This window comes from Aphis gossypii, unplaced genomic scaffold, assembly GCF_020184175.1.
Source record: "Aphis gossypii isolate Hap1 unplaced genomic scaffold, ASM2018417v2 Contig00852, whole genome shotgun sequence".
Lineage (NCBI taxonomy): Eukaryota > Metazoa > Arthropoda > Insecta > Hemiptera > Aphididae > Aphis > Aphis gossypii.
In genome coordinates, this window is record NW_026083322.1 from 1 (window position 1) to 24,235 (window position 24,235).

Consider the following 24,235-nt stretch of genomic DNA (forward strand, 5'->3'; position numbering starts at 1 on the left):
GCTCCAGAAACCACATCAAGTGCTTTAACCGAGCACCCTTCAGTGTTCATTCGAGATAATACTTGATTATTGTATTTGTCGACTTCATTGTTGGTTGCAAATAAATGTATCGCTCCATGTACCTCAATAGGTAAAGTATTAATACTGTAACATCTAGAATTTATTAACTCTATATCCATAGGAGTCATCCGACCGACAGCCATATTGTTTAAGGCTACTGCGAATGCCAGATCATCTCTTTGCCGCATTATTTTAGTCATCATAAAGAGACGGAATGGTTCCCACAACGGAGCGCCAGCGAGGGGTGCCAATGGATTTCGACTACTGTTTGGCTGAAATACCCAATTGTCCCCTACCGGAGGTAACTGATTGAAATCTCCGACGCTTATAATAGATATACCCGCAAATGGCGCATCTGTGTGAAATACTTGCTGCAATCTCCTATTAATTTGGTTCAGAGTTCTACTCCCCAGCATAGATATTTCATCCAAAATAATTAATCTTACTTTTGCAAGTTTACATGCTAAGGTGTTTGCGGTGCTTGCTGATAATTCAGGCATTGTTTGGCCACACTGGGATACTGGAAGTCCAAACGTACTGTGTACAGTTTGACCACCGATTCCAAAAGCAGCTTTTCCCGTATATGCACAAAGTAAAATTCTAGCATCATCAGGATTTATACCCGGAACTCTATTGAACATAAACATTAAATATTGATACAAACCCTTAATTAACAAACTTTTCCCTACGCCAGCGCCACCACTAACAAAATAATAAAAAGGTGCTGGTGATTCTTGAGTGAAAATATGTCCTACATGTAATACAAAATGTCTTTGATCACAATTAAATATCCTAACTAAACTCAATATATCATCTTCACACAATACTGCTGGTTGGGCAATTGTTTTTCCAACTAAATTCGATTGATTTCCATGTAACTGTAGACAATGATCTGGATCACCTTCTTGTGTTTCAAATTCATAATCATCTAAAGGACGAGCTTTTTCTTTTACTATACTATCCTCATCCTCTTCATCTTTACCTACATTACGAATCGCATCCAATAATGCCTCGAATTCATCTGGTCCTCCCAACTGATTAAATTGAAGACTTTCTGAACGGATTTCATCACTAAGTTCAATAAATTTCTGTTCGAGATTTATTTCATCGACCAATTCAGTAATTTCATCCCTCCAGTTTATGTATAACATTAGCTGTTCCCTGTAGAAATTGTCAGGATCTTGAACTCTATTATATCTTCGGAAACGTATGATCCTGGCTTTTCTTCTTTTTCGTACATATCCATCACTATTTAACAGCTCAATCCAATTTCCTATACCTTCATGGTCAGTGTTTTCATCTTCATGTGTACACAAAATTTTAGTTGAAAAAGTATAATATGCGGCAAAATAAGCTAAACTCATTGTATCAAACGTTAGATCATGTGGCCGATTTTTATAATGATCCAGTAAATTGTTTTTGAATATGTCTGTGGACGATGGATCCAAGGACTGCAAATCTATTAAAGATTTCAAAATACCCACTCGTTCATTGGGGTGTCCTGTGTTTATGTAAACATCGCTCTCAGAGGCTTGTGACAGAGGAAGTCCCGCCAGACAGTAAATTGTCTCTTGGGCTGAAATTTCTGAAGAATTCAGAAATACTTTTGATATAGCGCGTAGAGTCTCTTATGCTACTATTGCCAGTTTTGGCCTCTTCCACCGCCGCTCTTAGTAAATTTGACATGCCTCGATCAGCTTTGTTAATATAATCGACAATATAAACGGAACAGGCAAATGGATCAAGTATAAATTGGCAATCCATATTAGCTCGTTGTAATTCCAATACTTTTTTGCAAAATGGATTGACCATGACGTCTTTAGGGCGTCTCTTTAGATATATTTTGGGTCGTTTAAGTGTTGATCTAACTGCGCATAGGTATTTTTCGATATTTAATTTTGTCGATGCTATGTACTCATCAAATGTTAAATGTGATGGAATATTAACCAAGTCGTCCTTTAATTTTTTAGATACTTCTTTCAATTCTTTTAATCTTGGATTATCTTCTTCCAGAGGCGTCAAAAGACGTGTCTTATCCATTGGAAAAAAAGGTATTCCAAACCTACAAGGACGACTAGGCTTGGAATGACATGAATGTGTGTGTTTGTGAGTTTGTATCATAACTAAGTATTCATCTAATTCTTCACTATTGCAGGATATGATTTGGTCAACAAACGTTATAACCTTTTCAGTTGATGATTGATCTCCAGGAACAAAGATAGGCGCATCTTCTATCCACAACATCATATGGGCATGAGGAGAACCTCTGTTTTGGAATTCTATTCGATGGTACTGATGGTTGATTTTACGTTCACCAAAAGGCCCAACGAGAGACAGCCATGTTCTTTTTAATTCTTTAAAACGTGTTTCGAAAAAAGTAGCGCATATAAATGGGTCGGACTGAATGAGTCGCACCTTTTCTGCGTATGGAATATTTTGTGCTTCCCCAAGAGACACTTTCTCTTTATCAACTGTGATTTTAAGCTGTTTGATTAAATGAGGCCATTGCGTTTCAGCTGCGGATATCGTCATAAACAATGTAGGGACACCGAACTGCCTAATCATTGCTAACAATTTTTTCTTTTCTTTTTCCCAGTGTGCTGGGGAATTTCTCACACTACTAAGAATTCTAAATCCATCATCATGCTGAATGAGGTTTTGTAAGTAGTCGTCATTAAGAAGGTTGTTTACAAAAATAGGAGCGCCGTTGACGGTCTTCTTTCGAAGACAAATAGCTATCTGTCCACCTATTTGGGCCATCTGTTGTTTCTTTAATAAAGTAAACAAATAATCAGGCCGCATAGCCCTTCTATCATGCCGACTTATTTCAGATTTCATTATATCAGAGGAACTCAATTTTATTTTAAACTGCCGTTTAATTCCACCATGAATCTTAATGAAAGCTAATTCTTCAAGAAAATTGTCATACAGTAGTGATAGTGTGTACTTACCCTCACCGGGTGCCATTGTAATGACGACATCCTGCTCATTATCAAGTAAAGTTTCAGCATTACCGGGATTTACTGGTTCATCTATTAATTCTTCAAGTTCACATGTGCATTCATTGTTATCTGTACGATCATCATCATAATCAACTTCGTCGTCATATTCCCAGTTATCATCATATGTAATTTTCAATTCTTTAAATAAGTCTGTCTGGACTAAATATTTTGCTGCTTCTCTCACTATTGCAGGACGAATACGCTCTTGACGACCGTGTTTGTAGCACATTTTTCGTTTCAAAACAAGTGTTATTATATGACTATCAGACACATGCCTTGGTAACGCTGAGACCATAGTGTTAACATCGACTGGAACGTTCACTACATTCCCTACCAATCCATGTTGGAAACCGAGACCTTGACCTCGCCTAACTATTTTAAGGAATATATGTCGTGGTGATACAATGCGTTCCTCAAGTGGAGTAAGACGTTGCAGAACATCTGGAATTACAGGATAAGTTAAACCATTATACATGGCAAGCCGTGGTATTTTGCCATCTTTTAGATATTTTTGACACGTATAACAAAATGAACCGTAGTCACCAGATGTATTGATTAGAAATAAATCATTTAGGTTTTGATCTGAAAATGTCTTATGCAACTGATCTTTTCTCATGATTCTAAGCGAATTTTTGTGCCACAAACGACCGCAACAGGAACAGATATTCGTGTGACCATCTGTAATATTATCAAAAAATTTTTGACGTACGGCCATCCAATCACGTACATGAGTATTTTTCCTAAAATTACACGTCTCTTTCTCACGTTCAACGTAATCGGATTCCTGCCTATTTAATTGATGTTCAATTGTATTACGAGTTTGCTCTTTATCCCTGTATACAGGGTCCTCTCGTAACACACGATGAGCAGCCGTGTTATGAGCTTGCTCGTTTTCTCTGTATACAGGGTCCTCTCGTAACACACGATGAGCAGCCGTGTTACGAGCTTGCTCGTTTTCCCTGTATACAGGGTCCTTTCGTAACACACGATGAGCAGCTGAGTTACGAATACGTACATTGTCACGTTTCCTTTTTAATTCTTGTGACCTTTGTAATCTCTTTGACAGTCTGTTTCTTATTCTCTCCTTAATTGTAACGTCTTCTTTGTTTCTCCATACACGTTTTTTCTCTTTATTATATTTTTTAAGGTCTTCTGACGATTTTCGATTCCGAGGAACAGAAAGAATTTTTTGAGTAAGTGTATCACCAGACTCAGGAGCTAGTGAAGACGCAGCGTGTTTAGGAGTATACGATATGGATTGTGGCGTGGGTGACTCAGATGTATATGCCATGGAGTACACTGAAGTAGCAGGGATTGCGAGTTCGTTATTGACTTGAAGATGTTGACCTTGAAATTCCTCGAGGTCCGTCGCAATAATATGATCCACTATAGCTGACCTATTAATTTTAGGATGAGTTTGCTTGTATTTCTGTTTAGCTTCAAGTACTTGTTCTGAGCGGGACTTTTCAGACTTTTTAGGACGACCACCTTTATTACGTTTTGGACGACCAACCTTTGCATTCTGTGTTTTTTTTACCAAGTTTGCCTTCATATTATCGTATGTATTATTAGGTAATTCTTCGGACCCTATTGGCGAACAAAAATCATAATGACCGGATGATAAATTGCCTGAAAGAAGTAAACGCTTTATTGCATATCCTTCTCTGCCAAATACACCCCTCAGAATACCCGTATTACGTTCATAAACTTCGAACCTCACTGGATACAAAACTCCTGCTGCCTTTACCTCAGCAGTACCGCCATAACTAAAGGATTGAAGCATCGTAGCTTTGTACTCATGTCGTGAAGAGAACGGATCTCCCTGGGCATCGCTTGTATACAAATTAAACTCGTCCCAGTTATTATAAATATAATTAACTATTGTAGATCTAAGTAATTGTGTTTGTTCATTATTAATGGTATTGTATATAGAGTACGCTATTGCATGAAATAAACAACTTCCATCGGGAGGCATAGGTATTATATTATGTAAAATAATATTTTCGTTGACAATTAACGCAACTATAGCCATAATAATTATGGCTATATTATGGCTATATAATAATAATAATATATAATATAATATATATATATTAATAATATAGTAGTATAATAATAATATAATAATATAATTATTATATTTTTGTAAAGTTTTGGAGTTTTATTTATTTCGGTAAACGTGCGAACAGCATCTGGGCGCTCGTGCGAATGTCGCACGGCTGTTGCTCGCTCCACGGCCATACCGTAGCCGCCTAAATTTCCCCTTCCGTGTCACCGCCGCCGACACCGCGCACCGTTGCCGACACCGTGCACCGCCGCGCCGCCGACCAGACCGAAAATAAACCGAACGACGAGCAGATATTATATAGATATGTCTCGGATACTCAAAACCTTATCGGTAACACATTATATTATTAATTTCGATTTTAAAATAACACGGTCGCATGTGTCATTTATGATTCTATTATAACGCTTGCCGCAATAATCGACGACGCACACAGGCTTTCCCAAGTTAAATTATATATAGTAAATAAATACGTAAACTTATTAGTCAAGTGTTTTATTTATTATTGTAGTATTCGGCACATGCTGTAAAGTTGTGATATGTCTTAAACGTTTACGCATACACAAGGTGTTTTACTTATTATTTTTGAATAATATAAGCGTCTTCGTATACGTACACATACAAAGTTTATGTACGGTTTTTTATAAGTATCGAAGTGTATTGAAATAAAATGAAGTCGTAAAATATACTACGCATTTACGCATACACAAGGACAAGGTGTTTTACTTATTATTACTTATTATTACTTATTATTATAGGTATAGGCTGGCTAAATAGAATTGGAAGTATCCTTGGATACGATTTCACGGCTGTATTTTTTCAATAAACATCAAATATCGTTTACAGAGAAAGTTTTAATTCCCTCGCAAGTAGTCGCGAGTTTGAAAATATGCGGCTTAAATTGTTATTATTTCTTTCGATTGCGTTGACATAAAAGTTTGATTTTGTTACAGTTTAAAGGTATTATAGACTTAAGTATTTAGTATGAATTTTAATTTAATACCTCATCGCGTTCATGAGATAAGGAGTAGTAACTTTGAAATTTTCAAAATTGTCAAAAATATTTTTCAAAATATTTTTTTTTTATATGATGAAACTAAAAATTTACGGTTTTCGTAATTTTTCCTATATCTGTACTATATGACGTGACTTCGTACGAAATTTCAAGATTCTAAGTTCACGGGAAGTACCCTGTAGGTTTTGATTCCCGTGCGAGTTTCGAAAATTTGCGGAAATTTGCGGCCTAAATGGCTGTATCTTTTGATTGCGTTGGCTTAGAAGGTTGATTTTTCTACAGCTTCCAGGGACAGTAGACCTGAGTATCATATACAAATTTCAGTTTGATACCTCCACGCGTTCCTGAGAAAAACGCTCTTGACAGACGGACGGACGGACGGACAACAAAGTGATGTTATAAGGGTTCCGTTTTTTTCTTTTGAAGTACGGAACCCTAAAAAGTATATGTCGTAGATACTTGAAAATTTTACCCGTTATTTAGATTAGAATTTTCTTTACGTGATTTAATTTTCAAAATATTTTGACTTTTTTTGAGCTATTTATAGACAACTGAAATTTTCAATTTTTCTGAAAATTGTTTTTTATGTGTCGATAAAATCTTTTTGGCCCTATCAAAATACTTGAAAATGTAATGCAAAGTTCCTCATAAGTTATTCTTATAGTGTTTAAAAAATTATAAGAATACATAGGCACAATTTTTTTTTATTAGCATTTGAAGTTCAAATTTTTACAAAAATTCGTCAAAATCATGAATATTTACAAATTATTTTGTAGGTTTATTTCATAAAATTTTTTGTATAAGTAGCTAAGAGTTGAAAATTAAACACAAGGTTTTTCATAAGTTTAGCTTACAACTATTATAAAAGAACTTAAATTTTGGTGTATTCAGGCCATTAAAACATAAACCACCTTTTTCACCAACCACTAGAAATTATATCCTAGGCTAACCAATCATCTTCGTTCAGAATCGTTTTTCGTATACAATGATAACTATCATTGGATTCAAATTTAACACTCCTATAATGTATAATAATGATCCATACGGCACCTAATGTACAGCAGTGGCGGTTTTGGATGTATTTTTTTAGTGAGGCAACGAATGTATTACTTCCCCTCCCTTCATAACAAAAATTAAACTTATATTGAAATCGGTTTCATTAGGCTCTGTGACAATAGGAACAGTTTATGATTATCTATATCTATGTGTTGTTGTTTATAGTGCTGCAATTACAGCTGCGGGCTGACCATATTACCTACTCATCTATTTTTAATACTCAGAGGCGATGAAAAATGAGCCTCACGATGATCATTACACATGCGCAATTTTGCTTATTTAATAGTCGCATGCATTCACGTACTTACGTGTGTGTGTGTGTGTGTATACTCCGGCCACTGAGAGGAGAGAGCACTAGTCCTTGGTGCATCCAAATGAACGAGCTCCGCGATTCTGTACCCATTTTTCCCTTTCTCTACTACCTATTAGCCGCCCAAAGTGCCCCCACTCGCTACGCGGCGACTGTGCCTAATTCCACGGCCGCCGCTGCCGAGCAGCAACAAGTGGTTTGTCTACAGCGGCTCAAGTAAACAATAGAAATAATAACACCTGGTGTTGGGCGTATCTATTGTGTATACTGTATAGTGTATACAACATAAATGGTATGTATGTGTGAATATTTTATTTATGCAATTTTTATTTATTTAAACCAAAATGAGTAATTACATAATACATATTTAAATAACATGCATTTAGTAAAAAAAAAAAATCGTTTAAATACCAAAAAAATTTAGTTTAAAAAAAATAATACAATAACAAAAATAATAATACAAATTAATCATTCAGAATCTGAATACTCTGAATCAAAATCAGAACATTCAGAACCACTGGTATCACCTATTCCTATTGTCAAGATGTGTTGATCTCCTTCGTCAGGTTCTTCTTCCAAAATTTCATCTATGATGAAGTCGATTTTCCAGAATTTGTGTTCCTCCTTTACAACATGCTCAACAAAATTGGTCCACATTTCTTGCGTTACATGTTCTACGCCTTGTTTTAATAATTCTTGTACGTCTTTTATTTTGTATGTATTATTATGCGTCCGGTGTCCGGACATAATGTTTAACAGATGACCACGCGAGCTCTATTGGGTTTAGCTCGCAATGGTATGGAGGCAATCTTAATACGGTTTTATTGTTTTCTTTTGCGTACTCGTCGATAACGTATTTTACGTGTTCCGATTTTATTTGTTTCACTCTCTCCAACAATACTGCCTTTACTATTGGTTGTATTACGACCTCGCCTTTACTTTCCAGCCAGTTTATAATATTTTGTTTTTTCCACGACCTTACTGGAGTCGGATCTTTTTTCACCGAATGATATGAGGCATTATCCATGACAATGACTGCATTATCTTTAAGTAACGGTAAAATCATGGTAGTCGGATGAGTTTGTTTTTGATTCAAAACACAAAAGGCCTCCCGGGACAAAACCGTCAGATGAACCAATGTGTAAGACGATGAGCCGTTTACCTTTGCCCGAGGGTTCCTTTTGTCCTGTTGTGAGGCCCCTTTTAAATGCGTCACGTCGTTAAGTGACCGAACTGTCGACCCATGATCTACTACGCGTTTCTCCCGCGTTGACCCAAGTCTCGTCTAAGTAATATATCGGTCTGCCCTGTGCTCTGTATTGCTTTATTGTGCTCAAATAATTTTGCCGCCAAGTCACAAGGTCACCTCTTTCGAGAAGCGCGCTATTCCGACTTTTTTTAACATATACAAACTGTAATTCTTTTAATATTTTTTGAAATGATGAACGTTTCATACTTCGTAATTGCTCATCTTCATTTATGGCATTCAACATCTTCGCAACTGTGGGCACTTCACGATTGAACCAAAAACTATGAATTTTTTGCCTTATTGCATTTTTGTCAAAATCGTCCACTTTTTCAATAATTGTAGGTCTTATTTTCTTTTTGTTGGGCGATGACACAGTACCTTTATTTCTATACTCGGCCAAAGTTGTTTGGATTGTTCGTTGACCAATACCAGATGCTTTTGAAATTTTCAAAATCATTTGTCTGTAGTTCAATCGGGGGTTTTCGGGATTTTCGATTTGTTGATTGAAATCTTTGTACAGATTTATAATTATTTGCTTTTGACCAGTACCAATAAACTGCAAAAAAAAAATTAAATAATAAGAATTAGCAATAGAAAATTGTTAAAAAAAATTATATATTTTTTATATAAACACCTACCTTTCCACAAGGATTTTTTTTCTTAGGTGAATTAATATCAGTACGATCCATTGTAGTCGTGTAGTGTCTTGCTAATACAATAATAAATACTAAAAAATTTAAAACCAATAAAAAAATTTGTGTAAAACACGCAACAAAAACTTGGTAAGGATTATTGTACGGCAATACGTAAACTACGGTAAACAGTAAACACTATAGTTCGCGCTGTATACAGACAACCACTGTCACGTGCTACGTTTTTGGCGTCGACGAAAGCGCCATCGGTGACGGCGGCGGTAAACTGGTAAACTGACGGTGGTAAGCAAAAAGTGAGGGTATAGTGGTGGGAATGAGCGAGATCGAACGAATTTTGGTCGCCGCCCAGTGGCACTCTCTCAGTGGCCGGAGTATAATTCATGTACACAAGCAGGCTATTGCAACTCTATAGGAGCGTTTTGTACCGTATAGTTCTATCGTACAACCACCGTTAGCGCCACATGTCTTGGCGGCGGGCGCCGGCCGACGGACAACGGTCTTTTGACTATTATTTTCGCTTTTATCCGTCTCCCTAGTCCCTAGAGTCTCGAGTCTAGACTTTTATAATTCTATACGAAATACGAATTCAAATTTAAAAGTTATCCGTCTATTTTATCTTACTTTTAATTGTGTTAATGTGTTACACTGTTGTTGTGTTATTGTTATTTGATACAATATTTTAAATAAAAATATAAATTTATTCGTTTAAATTTTTAAAATGATGCCTACCAAAAATGCTTCTAAGTGCGTAATAAATGGCTGTCAATCCAGAGGTAAGTATTTTATATTTTCATAAAACGTTTTGCAACAAGCATTCTGTATTATTATCCTATATCTTTCAAATTTAAATAGGTATTATTTAAATGTTTTATACAACATGATTTTTAAATAGTTATCTTACAGTAGATATTTAGTTAGAATTATTCTTCAGAAAATGATTCGTTATTTCTTAAGAGACCCCTACACGATCAATAATATTGTACAATAATTGATATTGCGCAATATTATTGGCGGTCTAGTATAGTGTATAAATATTGAAGGATTGTACAATTTATTGAAGAAATTAAAACTGGATTGAAAATTTATTGACTCAATATTATTGATCGTGTAGGAGCCGCTTTAGAGTACGTATTTATTATTACAGAAGATTGGGTATTTCCATTTTCATTTATTTTATAATGTGAAAAAGATAAGTTAGGTATTATACTTATCTATGGATTTACCTAATATCTAAATTAATATCATGCCTGTAGAGTGTAGACATTTGTCCAATGTCCAATTAAATTTATAATTTTATAACCATTGACACAATATATCATAACACATTTCTTAATAAGTATTACCTGAAATAACCTATCTTCTATAATCTATAAATTTATTTTTGATTTTTTATATTAGGCATTGTTGTTCATCGATTTCCTAATCCTAGAACGGACTCCATGAGATTAAAAAAATGGATTGAGTTGGTTGGTTTAAATGAAATGGATCCAAACGATGTATATACCAAGAATTTATATGCAATAATCATTTTGAAAAACAATGTTTTAGTCCTGGTACTAAGAGGCTGAATGCAAAATCTTGTCCAACATTACTATTAGCAGGTACCTACAAATATTTTTATTCTTAAATATGATTTAATTAATTGAACATAGGTAGGCACTGATCTGGTACCTTATCTTGGGGGAGATAAACATTTTCAGTAATTACTAATAATAATGTTGGTAACTTTAAGGTATTACTAATCCAAAATCTAGTGTTATGTCTTCAATATTCATACATCCGACCGATCCAGAAATGTCAGGTTATGGAACTGAAGAAAATATTGTTCATAGTACACCATTAAAAGCAAATATATTAAATAATGAAACTTTATCTGGTAAACTTGATTTTTGCTTGCTTATTAAACATTATAATATGGTATTATAATATTCATTGTATTAACACTAGTTGATCATATGAATCTTGATGACACTGTTATGTCTGGTTTCAATGTATTGGAAACATCAGTTATGGATGAAGGATTGACAAGTAAAGAAAATTTATTTTTATTTATAATCAATCTATGCTTCCTATTGCTTATATATGCTAATTTTTATATTGCGTAATGTATTATTTAGTGAACACAAATGCTATTAGTAATGCTGCTTGCAATGTTGATGGCTTTTATTCTAATGCTTTGAATAAATCAAAAATATCAAAAAAAATTAAAAATTGTTCTGGTAAATATATTTCTATTAATAGTATTGATAGTTTCCAATTGTATAGCACAATTTATTGCTTATTGAAATAACATATTTTAAACTTTTACATGTTTATTTGTATGCAAACATTTTTAAGTAAAAATTGTATATATAATAAATTATATTATGTTTATATTAAAGTTCAAAATTTAATTGTTTGTATTATATTTCTATGGTAGGTTTATTGGATTATATCGGTATAAACAGAAGTTTACTGTTGACACCAAAGTGTAAAAAGTTTTATTCTTTTACCAACAATTTGTTACGGAAGTGTCGTCGTTTGCAGAATAATAAACAGAATTTCAAAACAAGATTACGTTATGCTGAGAAATTTAGTGATTCTTATGTTAATGAGAAGTTTTCGGATAAACTTACTGCTGCTGCATCGCTATTCACTTCTCTTCAGATAAGAGAAACAAAAAAGAAATCTAAAGGACATCGGTTTACAACAGACGAAAAAATGTTAAGCCTTACATTGTATAAAAAAAGCCCAAAGTGTTATAATTTGTTATCAAAGCTATTTACTTTGCCTTGCAAAAGAACACTCAATAACATTCTGAGTAGTGTTTCAATAAATCCTGGCATATCACCAATTGTTATGGCTGTTTTAAAAGAAAATGTTAAGAAATTAAAACCCAAAGAACGGTAACTTTTTATTTAAATGTATTATTACATATTAATTCACTAATAGTTTTATTTTAATGTATTTAGTTACTGTTCAGTTCTATTTGACGAGGTGTCTCTTAGTAGTGGCCTTGAGTATAATGTGTCATCAGACCAAATTGACGGTTTTGTTAATACTGGTAGTTATAAAAACCAAGAATTAGCAGATCATGCACTGGTTTTTATGATACGCGGAATTACCAAAAAATTTAAGCAGCCCGTAGCCTATTCCTTTTGCCAAGGTGCCACTAAACAAGAGGAGCTAGTGAAGCAGCTTAAAAGTGTAATTTTACTAATTAAGATTTATTATAATTGTAATAAATTATATTATAATATTCTTTAATAGGTAATCAGAGATGTCCAAAACACTGGATTGTGTGTTGTAGCCACTATATGTGACCAAGGCAAAGCTAATGAAGGAGCAATAAGAATTCTAAACAGTGAAACCCGTTTATATTGTATTCAGAATAATATAGAATATAGAGATGATTTTTATGAGATTGATTTGGAAAATGGAAATCGAATTAAAATAGTACATTTATTTGATGTTCCTCATCTCTTGAAATGTGTTAGAAATAATTTAATTACCAAAGATTTGGTCTATGAGTTGGATGGTGTAAAACGTGTTGCTAAATTTAAACATTTGGAACAATTGTACGCAGAGGATAACCAGATTCCAGATACAAAAATGTTGCCTAGGCTTACCGACTATCATGTTGTAAGACAAAAAATAAGCAAAATGAAGGTCAAATGTGCCACCCAAGTGTTTAGTCATAGGGTTTCATCAGTTATGCATTTTCTTGCTTGTAAGTTTTACTATTATTTTATATCACATGTTTAAATAGTAAATACTGATTTAAATAAAAAAAATATTGTTTACAGCAAAAAATATAATCGAATCCAGTGCTATTGACACGGCTAAATTGTTTTTGTTTTTTGACCAATTATTTGATTCTTTCAATGGCAGTTATAATAAAGTGATAGAAGGAAAAATTTATCGGACAGCAATCAAACGAAATTCTGTACACCATGAACTTTGGTCAAAAAGCTTAAAAGTTTTAAGGTCAATGCATTTTGTTGGTGTAAATGAAAAAAATGTACATGTTCCTACGTTAAAAAATTGGATTACAACAATTAAGGGTTGGTATATAGCTGCAAATTGAACATTTCTCTCACTAATTGTATAACCATTTTAAAATGTAATTATAATGATTTTATAGGATTTCAAACATTGACAAAGTTGCTGGAAACAAAAGGAATCTCATCACTTCTTCCTAGACAATTAAATCAAGACCCTTTGGAAAATTTTTTTTGGTGCTGTACGAAGTTTAGGATGTAGCAATCCAACTTGTGGCTCATTCATCTCAGCATACAAGACATTGCTTCTGAATAATCTTCTCTCATCACAGTCACCTGGAGCAAACTGTGAAGATTTTGTAGAAGGGTCATTAATGACTTATAAAAATCTGTTTTCATTTGTGCAAGAATGTCCAAGACCTGTAATATCAGCTGTTGACTTACCTCCCACAGAAATTCGAACATTAAATAAAAATACTGAAAACTTAACTAATTTAACTCATTCATACGTATCTGGTTATTTGGCAAAAAAACTTAACAAAGATGTATTCAAAGGCTGTCAAGAATGTGTACAAAAAGTTTGTTCCAGTCAATTATCTGATGATCTAGGATTGATTGTAGCAAGAGAGTATCAGCAATCAAGATCATCTTTAAAATATCCATCTTTGCCGTTTCGTTTATTTATTCATAATATTATTATTTATATTAATGAACGCTTGTCGAGAGAATGTCATCGTCCTTGCATCAAAAATGCATTAGTTGATGGAATCATTGACAAATTTGATATAACTACAATACATTGTTTAAACCACGACCAAATATTCCAACAAAAAATAGTTAAAGTCATTGTAAAATTATTTATAAACCACTGGTGTGTGGAAGTGAATCGTATATTAAGCGGAAAACGACAAATACAACCCGGTGAAAAAGATCCAATTAAAATATTTGCCCATGAATGGTATTCAAAACACAAAAAAAAAACTATTTCTCGTGGCAAATTCAATCAAGTAAGATTGTATGTCTTATATGTTATTTAAATTATTTTGGAACATGAGGTTGTCTTTTATTACGTATTGACTGCTATTAATTTGTATTATATAATTTTTTTTATAAAAAATTTCTAGTTAATTTATTTTTATTATTTGACCATAACAAGTTATTGTTATTATTTTAAAATGTTTTTTATATTGTGATATTAAGTTTTTATAAAGTATTAATTGGTATTAGGTAACTATTTTCATTAATATTGTATTTTATAATTTTTTTATGAAAAATTTCTTGTTAATTTATATTTGACCATAACAAGTTATTGTAATTATTTTTAAATGTTTTTATACTGTTTGGTTCTTACGATTATTATGTTTTTTATATTGTGATATTATGTTTTATAAAGTATTGACTGCTATTAATTGGTATTAACTATTTTCATTAATATTGTATTATATAATTTTTTTATGAATAATTTCTTGTTAATTTATTTTTAATATTTGACCATAACAAGTTATTGTTGTTATTTTAAAATGTTTTTTTTATTGTGATATTAAGTTTTTATAAAGTATTAATTGGTATCAAATATTTTCATTAATATTGAATTTTATAATTTTTTTATGAAAAATTTTTTGTTAATTTTATATTTGCCCATAACAAGTTATTGTAATTATTTTTAAATGTTTTTATACTGTTTGGTTCTTACGATCATTATGTTTTTTATATTGTGATATTATATTTTAAAATTTAGGGATTAACTGCTATTAATTGTTATTAATTATTCTCATTAATATAGTATTATAACATTTTTTTTATGAAAAATGAATAGTTATTTTAATTTTTTATTGATTTTATTATTCATATATTTTTAAAAAATTATTTGTATTGCCTAAAATATATAATAAAATATGATCTCTTTTTAGAAAATGATTTATTTTTGTTTATTTCTAGTTAATCAATAATTATTAAAATAATGAAAATAGATTTATTATTTAATAATAAGAAAATATATCGATAGTAAAAGCTGAAAATTATCGATTATAAATCGATAACTTAAACAATCGATAGTAGAGCTAATTTAGTTATTTCGTACAACCACCGGGGGCGCTGAAACGCGGTACACTTTTATAACATGGGAGTTGCCTATCTATTATATTATACTTGTTTATGTACACAAGTAACAATTCAGAGGCGACGTTACACGGTGCCTCTCCGACGTCATCGGAATATTGCCGCAGCTGAAATATGAGGGTTTGTTTACGTAATAATTATTTCGTACATTTCTTATCGGTTTATCACTATTTTTGGTAATAAACGCAGAATAATATTATACAACAGTAAAATTAATGATAATTCATATAATTAAACTTCGTAAACAAGATTATTTTTTCAGATAAAACCATAAATATGTCAAAAATTGTTGGTGAGATGTGTGCTATGGTGTAGCTAATGGTGAGCTATGAGCCAATGAATTATACTTTTAGAGTATTTTTTACTACAAAATTTTAGGTGAGGCACCGCCTCACTTGCCTCACCCTCAAAACCGCCACTGATGTACAGCAGAGCGGTACTCATTTGCCCGCTTTTTAATTTATTAAGACTAATTTTTTTTTTTTTTTTATATAGATTTAAAAAGTTTTTAAGATGCACATTTATATATATTTTTTTTTAGAAATAACTGTTGCCACTAACCCAATATGGGCTGAAATTAGCACTCATTTAAATAATCAAATATCTAAAAGTGCTCTTCATACACTAGTGTTTAAAAACCGGTATTGTATTAAGGAAAAACTAGGATTTCCAATTTGTTCTAAAACTACAACAACTAATGCTATAATTGATTCGCCAAATCCAAGTGGTTAGTTAAGTATTAAAATGAATGATTTATTGTATAAAGTTAATTAGGGTAATTAAGTAAAAATTGCTATATATAGCTTTATTTATTTTTTATTAGAAAGTTCAGATGATAGTAGTTATTTAGATGAAGATCTACCGAAAAAAAAATTTGTTTTTACATTTTCCGTTGACGAGTGGAATATAATCAAGCCGCACGATATTGTGTATAGGCTGAACGATAAAAATCGACCAAAACAAAGTTGTAGAAGTCATCAAGTTTTACAAAAGAATCAGTGGACATCCATACTAGCCGAGCACTTTTGGATTCATACTCAATTGCCATACAAGGAAATCATTTTATTACTGTTATAGGACGTTGCTCTGTGTGTAGCTCCTATTTTAAGGGTGTTATTTTAAACCAACCATCAGAAAATGCTAGGTATTTTTTAATATTTTATAATTACACTTAACTACTTTTTTGTTTATCACGAAAATATAGAGTCGATAGCCATATTGATGATATATAATCGAGTGTTCAGCAATTCGTACGGCACCCTGTCACCTATATGATGTTTTTTTTTTTTAATCCATGTATCATTTTATCTTGTCCAATAGAGTTTTAATAGAATGCACATATACTGGGAACTTTGATATGCACCATATAAACAAAAAAAGACGTCTAATTGGACCAGCAAAAGAAAAGGCGATATCTTCTATTGTTATTAAACATTTATCAAGCGAAACCTTCAGAGAAAAAGAAGCTTTTCGTCTTATGACAAATGGTAGGATGTTATTTGTATTACTTTTCAGCCAAAAATATACTATGTTTGAAATATGTTAGATAGTACATATTTATTTTATTTTATTTTGTTATTAACTTTTTAGTTAATACCGCCTAATCGGTGGATATATTCGTCGTATTAATAGGCAATAGTTTACAATTAATTCAAATGTTTTGACCTAACACATTTTATTAGCTATTTAAAATTCCAATTTAGAAGTTTGTACAAAATATTCCAAAGTTAACACGTTTAATTTAATTTTAGGAGGCTTCGAATCAGCTATCATTCCTACCGGCAATCGTTTACGCACACTTAAATCGAAAAAACTGGTAAATGAACGTCGGAATAAAGATTCACGGATTTCCTTGAATTTGATGAAAACAGAAAATGAATTTAGGGATATTATTCAAGACATAGGATAAGACCCCTTTTTTTTACATTATCATTCTTCAGAGCAAATTAATTTGTATAGAAGTTATTGTAGTATTACTAATTATCCGAAGTTAGTAATTGACGCCACAGGTTCAATAGTTAAAACTTTTAATAGATTTGGTTTGGAAAAGACCAAATCTATATATTTATACGAAGCATTGGTGTACGATAAAGAAAAGAAAAAAAAAATTACTGTTACAAACATGCTTAGTGAACGACACACAAATATAGCAATTTCTAATTGGCTTTTGAAATGGATAAGTTGTGATATAAATAAACCAAAAGAAACAATTTGTGATAATTCTTTGGCTTTACTTTCAGCCATTGTTCAAAGTTTTACCCAGTATTCGTCTCTGAATGACTATGTAAGAGTTTGTTCTGACCTACTTACACAAGAAATTTCTTCCACTTCTCATTGGGTTCCCCGTTGTTTTGTAAGGATCGATGTAGCGCATTTTATTAAAATTTGTTGCAAGTAGACACCACTCAAAACAGTTTCAAGAAGAATTAGGGAAATTGTCCTTCGCTTAGTTGGAATTTTAATAAAGTGCCAAAGTTTAACAGAAGTCCGCTCTCTACTTTTTTCAATGTTTGTGGTCTTTACTAATGAAAATTTAGTAAATGGCCAGGAAACTGCATGTGAATTGCACAAAAGAAAATTAATCGAAGCTACATCAAGCGGGTTTATAGAATTTCAACAAGAATTTGACAATATAATTGCTCATGCTGAATCAGAAGATGAAGCACGAAATTTAATAGAAGAGATGTACGAGATTCAAAATGAAGGACTTGATCATTTTGAAAATCCTTTTACATCCTGGGCGGATAATATATATATAAGCAGTAAAAGTTTAGTACAGGAAGGATCAGGGATAAACCCATTGTTTATTCCAACGATAGTGCCCATTTTGATCAAAATCACGAAACTGTTACCTTTATGGTCAGGTGTAATGAAGCCAATATTTGGCTATGGTAATGACATATCGAGCTCAGCTGCCATAGAGTCAAGTTTTAAAAAACTTAAAACTATAACTTTCAAACACATACCTCTGCCAACTGACCTAGAAAATTTTTTAACCAATCATATTGATTCGCTAAAAGGTGCCACGCTTCTACGATCAGCCAGAAATAATAATGATTCTTCGTCACCCTTGGCAAATATGAACCAAGATACTATTAATGAAAATAGATATTCACCACCGCCTTATGAAATGCAAGCAATATCATCATCATCAAACAAAATGATGATAATAATATCAATGAACACCAATCACAATATGAAACGGAAGAAAATACAGTAAGCTCTGCATGTCAATCACCAATAAGTGACTTTAACGACAACAATGACGGTTCACCGCAAAAATCATATATTTTAAAACATACTCCAGATGACTTATTCAAAGTTACTGATGATGAGAATGAAGATACGCATTCATCATTATTCTGTGTTATGAAAGAAAACCAAATACAATTTGTTCCAATAGAAAACATAAAAATAACGAAGAACATAATTCAAGAGAAAATTGGAACAGAAAAAGTGCCCGGCAGCGAAAAAGTAACTCTTACCTCCTGCCAAATCCGCATTTACGCCTTTTGAATATAACAAACACACATAAAAATCAACGATCAATCCCAATATTAAAAAATGGATCTTGCTTTAGACAATTAAAAAGTACTACATACACAAATAAACAAGGAAAAGTGATTTTAAGCAATACTTGTGCATTTGATTCACTGACTTTCTTAATAATGGTATGTAATTTTTCTAATTTAAAATTAAGTATAAGGTTATTTTACAAATTTTTTTGTTCGATTCTAAAAAAGGTTAGGTTATTTTTACAAATTGTTTGTAGAATTTTGAATTTTACAAAATAAAAATTTAAGGGTATTTTATAAAAACGTATTATTCATTCCTAATTAGAAAAATCTTTATATTCTTTATAAGTTACTATAATTCTAATCACCAAGAATTAAGCATTTTTTTTAAGCAATTTTTCAAAATGTTCTATTCTAAATTGTAAATTTGTAATTTAAAAAATATTATAAATACTTTATTATTAATTAATAATAATAACAAGTTTATAAAATCGTACACTATCAATATATTTTTTTTAAATATTCTATATTATAATAGTAAGTTAATATAGTAATAAGTAGGTAAACCTTATGTAGACACTTGTATCTATGTCATGTAATAAATTATATATACATAATTATAGTTAAAAAAAAAACAATATAATTGTAACAAATTCAGAAAAGACTATTAAACATAATTGTATGATTAATGTTACAGGTAGCTTACTGTGATAGCCAAATGTATGCAGCGGAATTAAATAAATTTAAAACGTCCGAATTTTTTAAATTTATTTCCAATATTGTAGAAAGTGGCATAACATCTAAAATATACTCACAAAGAGCTGAGCTAATTATAAATCATATGAATCCTTCAATAGAAAAGTTGGAATACGGAAATTCTTTGGTTTTGTGTGAATCTACTATTAGCCATGCAATAAATAAATTAATAATGGATGTCCCATCAGCTATAGAAACAAAAAAATGTTCTATAGATGCATGTGATACTCAAGTAGTAAGTACCTTAAAATATTTAACATTTCAAGTTAATGATGGAGAAACCATAAAAGAACTACAGACTTATATAAATACAAGAACAGAAACTGAATATATAAACTGTGGAGATAATTGCAAGGGAATAAAAACCATAACAACGGATATTTCAAAAGTTCATTTATTTATTGATATTTTATATTGGGAAGGTAAATTATTTTATTATTATTTTCTATTATAATACTAAGTTAAGAATATAATATTGTTTAATTTTAAGGTGATGATAACCAAAAGAGCAGTGAGGCTGGTATAATACTAAAAATTAAATTGTGTGATATCCCTACTGTTCTTACATATAACTCAGTAACATATGAGCTTCGTGGTGTTATATGCTATCATAAAGGAAAATCGAGTTTAAGGAATTCAATTGGCCATTACAACACTTATTCCAGAAGAGGGACGAGAAATTGGGAGTTGTATGACGATTTAAAGAAGAAATCGATACCTATCAAGGACACAACAATGGTACCTTGTAAATTTGTATTTTATACAGTATAAAAAAACTGTTATTAAAGAGTGTACATCAATAATATATAAATTAATACATATTCACTAGTTTTAAAAACATTCATACAAAGGACTGTATTATATTTCATTTATATTTTAAATTAATTTATATATATATATTTTTTATACATATAAAGTATAGAAGATTTTTTTATTGCAAGACTTTTATTAATATAAATACAAAAAATATTATATTCGAACAATATCAACATTATCTTTATTTTAAAATAATATACAAATTTATGACAATATTACAAATTTCTGATTTGGTGAACAAAAAATGATATGACTGTTTACAGTGCTCAGGACATTTTAATTTGTATCCCAAAAATCGCAAAATTTCCACTGTAGGCCAGGCTGGCGCAACGGCAGGTAAGAAAAACGGGTTTTTAGTATTAAAAAAATGCCGTGCAAATTCATACGAATGGCGTGCTAAATATTGGAATAGTCAAAATCTCAAAATTCGCGAAATTTCTATAATGGGCCGGGTTGGCGCAACGGCAAAAACACGTAAACGGTTTTTTAACCATAAAAAATTGTCGTGCGAATTCTGGCGACAGTCGTGCAAATTCATGCGAATGGCGTGCTAAATCTTGGTATATTTATTTATTCGATATCTATATTTTTTCGATTGGGCCGGGCTAGCGAAACGTTGTGCCAGCCCGGCTCATCAAATTTTGGATTTAACCGTTAAACCAGTATCATGCAAATTCTAATTTTAGTCATGCAAATTCATGCTAAATATTGGTGCAAAAATTTTCCAATATTTCAAAATGGGCCGGGCTGGCGCAATGTACGTGGTACTGTTCTAAAACTGTACTCATTCCCCCCCCCCACACTTCACGCATACGCAGCGGTACCTCACCTAGATCGAAATCGGTTATCTAGCCGCGTGCGTTTTATAAATACTCAGAGTATCGATAAGGAAAATAATAATATGGCCCATGAATATTATTTGAATTATTTCGATATAATAATTCAAATTCATATTCTAATTAACTAAACACATGTTGAAACCACATAAGTATCATAAAGTTGCCAAAACTCAGCTGAAAAATGTACGACCTCGACAATTTTTTTTTTCAAACTGTAGGAAATTTTTCAATATAAATAGTGGTTAGGTTTAAAAAATGAAAATGTTTAATTTAACTGAGTATAAGTGTATCCAAAAGAAATATGTCGTTTACTCCTGAAAAAAATCATTGTTGATAACTTTTGCAGGGCTTTTTTAAAAGAATGCCGTGGAATTAAATATTTTAATTTATTATAATTTAAATCCTATCGGAGTTGTCAGCGAGGCACTGTTCCTGGGGAGCGTCGGCGGCTTGGTGTGGCGGATGGGTCGCTGTTGGGCTTGACTTCTATCGGCGTTGTCGGCGAGGCACTTTACTAGCGGTAACTTGCGGAAACGGATCGACGATTATAGTATGCCGGAGACCACGATACAGGGCTTTAGTACAAACGAATTGTACTCCTCTGTACCATCTCCGTCATACTAGTTCTCGTCGATCGGGAGGGAATTGGAATGGACTGTCTTTTTCGTAATCGACGGGCTGTATTTATGCCTTCTTGTGTGACTTTTCTGCGGCAGTTGTTCGGGAAGTCAACATGTTCTTTTGTGGTATTACTCTTATTTGCCTGCGACTTATAGTACTGTGGGTCCGTACTAGACATTTACTAGTGGGTAATGATGATGTTTATAATGACTGTTGGTCAGTAGACGACTTTTAACGGTTACAAAAATGGCATCCACACTAGTTGTACAAAGGTGCTAGCGCGATAGCACTATCGATTGCGCGCGTGATGCAACGTGGTTATGCGCGCCGCGTATTTTTTAGTGCGACCATATTCCACGGGTAGTGGTAGTAGTATGATCACCGCGTACTACATAACTATTTCTCGTTACAATATTTAATACTTATATTTTATTTCATAATAGGTATTACAACCAGTCAACACTCAATATGAATATCAAAGAAGTTCTATTTGTTATTATTACAACCATACATTTCACTTTTGGATTCGTTGCTAACGATTGCGGAGGTCCTAACCTAAATATAACCTCCTTTGACAGTCTAGAAGTAGACAACTGTGATCTTCCAATACCTTCGAAAACAGAACGGGTAACAAGAATACAACTATTGCAAAGGGTTGAAACATATCCAGTTAATTTCAAATCATGCCTGATCACTGTTGATTATTTAATAACGAGGTGTTCGGCGCTTGAAGACGCACAAGTTGTAGAGGGAGGGTATTTTTCCGACATAATAGAGTTAGGTTGTGCTAGATGTTCAGAGACTCACCAGAAACAATCTTTCACTTTTCAAACGGGAGGAGTAGTGACAGATTTAAAAATAAACGAAACGATATTTGTAACAAATACCATTGCCGGAACATTAGATAAGTATGGTAATTTTAAAGGCACAACTTTTAAATCAAGCAGAGGAGAGTGGGAAGATGTGGTCGTACAAGCTAAATTTAAAATATTGCTTTCAGAAGGTACGGCTATAGCAAATAGTAAAGAAAATATCTTCATACTTCCAACAGGAACCAAAATGAAATTATCTGAAAATTATGGTTTTAATTCTTTTAAAGGAGAGACTATATGGACAAACAACCATTTCACTAGTGAAGTACAAGATTTCAATGTTTTATATGATGGTCCTGCATCGTTAATAATTTTAAATGCCATTAATGATTTTTCAAATAATATATATACCTATATTGTGGAAACGGATAAAATAGTATTTTCCCTAAAACAAATTAAAAAAGTTTTGCATGCGGGATGCCAGTGATTCAAACTGAACACATTCAGTTAGTCATACTTGTAGATACCGCATTTTTCAATCGATTTACGACAACAACAATTCCTCCGCAGAACACTGATTTGTTAGCCTACGATAATACAAATTTGTTTGTGTTGAAAACTTCTTTAAATCTACGATAACATCATTGTATAATGACATAATTAAAAAACAGTGTGATCTCGAACGAAAAATATTACAACAAAAGCTAACACTAGACTCTTTGAGCATTTTCGACTTTTCGTATCTTATGAGCGAAGGATTAGGTTTTACTGCAGTAAAAACAGGCGAAATAATATATTTAATAAAATGTAAAAAGGTAAATGTTGAAGTATCGAAAAAAACGCATGTTTAAATGAACTACCAGTTTTATATAACAACAAAACGTTTTTCATGGCCCCCAAAACGCACATATTGCAACAATTTGGAACTCAAATTGATTGTAATAATATACTACTTCCACCTGACTTCAATTTGGACGGAGACTGGTTTGGTATTGTACCAAATATACAAGAAATAAAAAAACCACAAAAGCTCAAACCGGCTACAACCTGAACGTGGTCGTACAAAAGTTCAGAATCGCTTATGAATGCTGGTATATACACACAAGACACAATGAAAGCTTTTCAGCAACATATATTGTTTCCACAAGAAGTGAATGCTGCTACAAATAATTTAATAAGACAATCTATGGGATATGATACGACTAACCAAGGTCTGCAATATAAATATCTTATTGACGAATAGACAATAAGCAACATGGTCGAAAAAAAACTACATCAACTTTGGGGATGGTTTACAACTATTGGTACTTTTGTTTCGAGACTGATGGGGATATTTTTTATTGTAAAATTTATATTAACACTAGTGAA

The 24,235-nt window shown here is 32.2% G+C and overlaps 2 protein-coding genes and 1 pseudogene across 2 annotated transcripts; 2 read left to right on the forward strand and 1 right to left on the reverse strand.

Moving 5' to 3' along the window:
* Positions 1-8,728: 8,728 nt before the first annotated feature.
* LOC126555442 (uncharacterized) lies at positions 8,729-9,446 on the reverse strand. Its single transcript, XM_050210366.1, has 2 exons — positions 9,396-9,446; positions 8,729-9,313 (listed from the first exon to the last, which is right to left on the reverse strand). The coding sequence occupies exons 1-2, from the start codon at positions 9,444-9,446 to the stop codon at positions 8,729-8,731; spliced, it is 636 nt and encodes a 211-aa protein (XP_050066323.1).
* A 682-nt stretch (positions 9,447-10,128) lies between these two features.
* On the forward strand, positions 10,129-12,299 carry LOC114121708 (uncharacterized; annotated as a pseudogene).
* A 6,407-nt stretch (positions 12,300-18,706) lies between these two features.
* Positions 18,707-20,698, forward strand: LOC126555444 (uncharacterized). Its single transcript, XM_050210369.1, has 3 exons — positions 18,707-19,179; positions 19,721-20,201; positions 20,270-20,698. Exons 1-3 carry the CDS (start codon positions 19,177-19,179, stop codon positions 20,548-20,550), a joined length of 765 nt encoding a protein of 254 aa, XP_050066326.1. The 5' UTR covers positions 18,707-19,176; the 3' UTR covers positions 20,551-20,698.
* Positions 20,699-24,235: the final 3,537 nt, after the last annotated feature.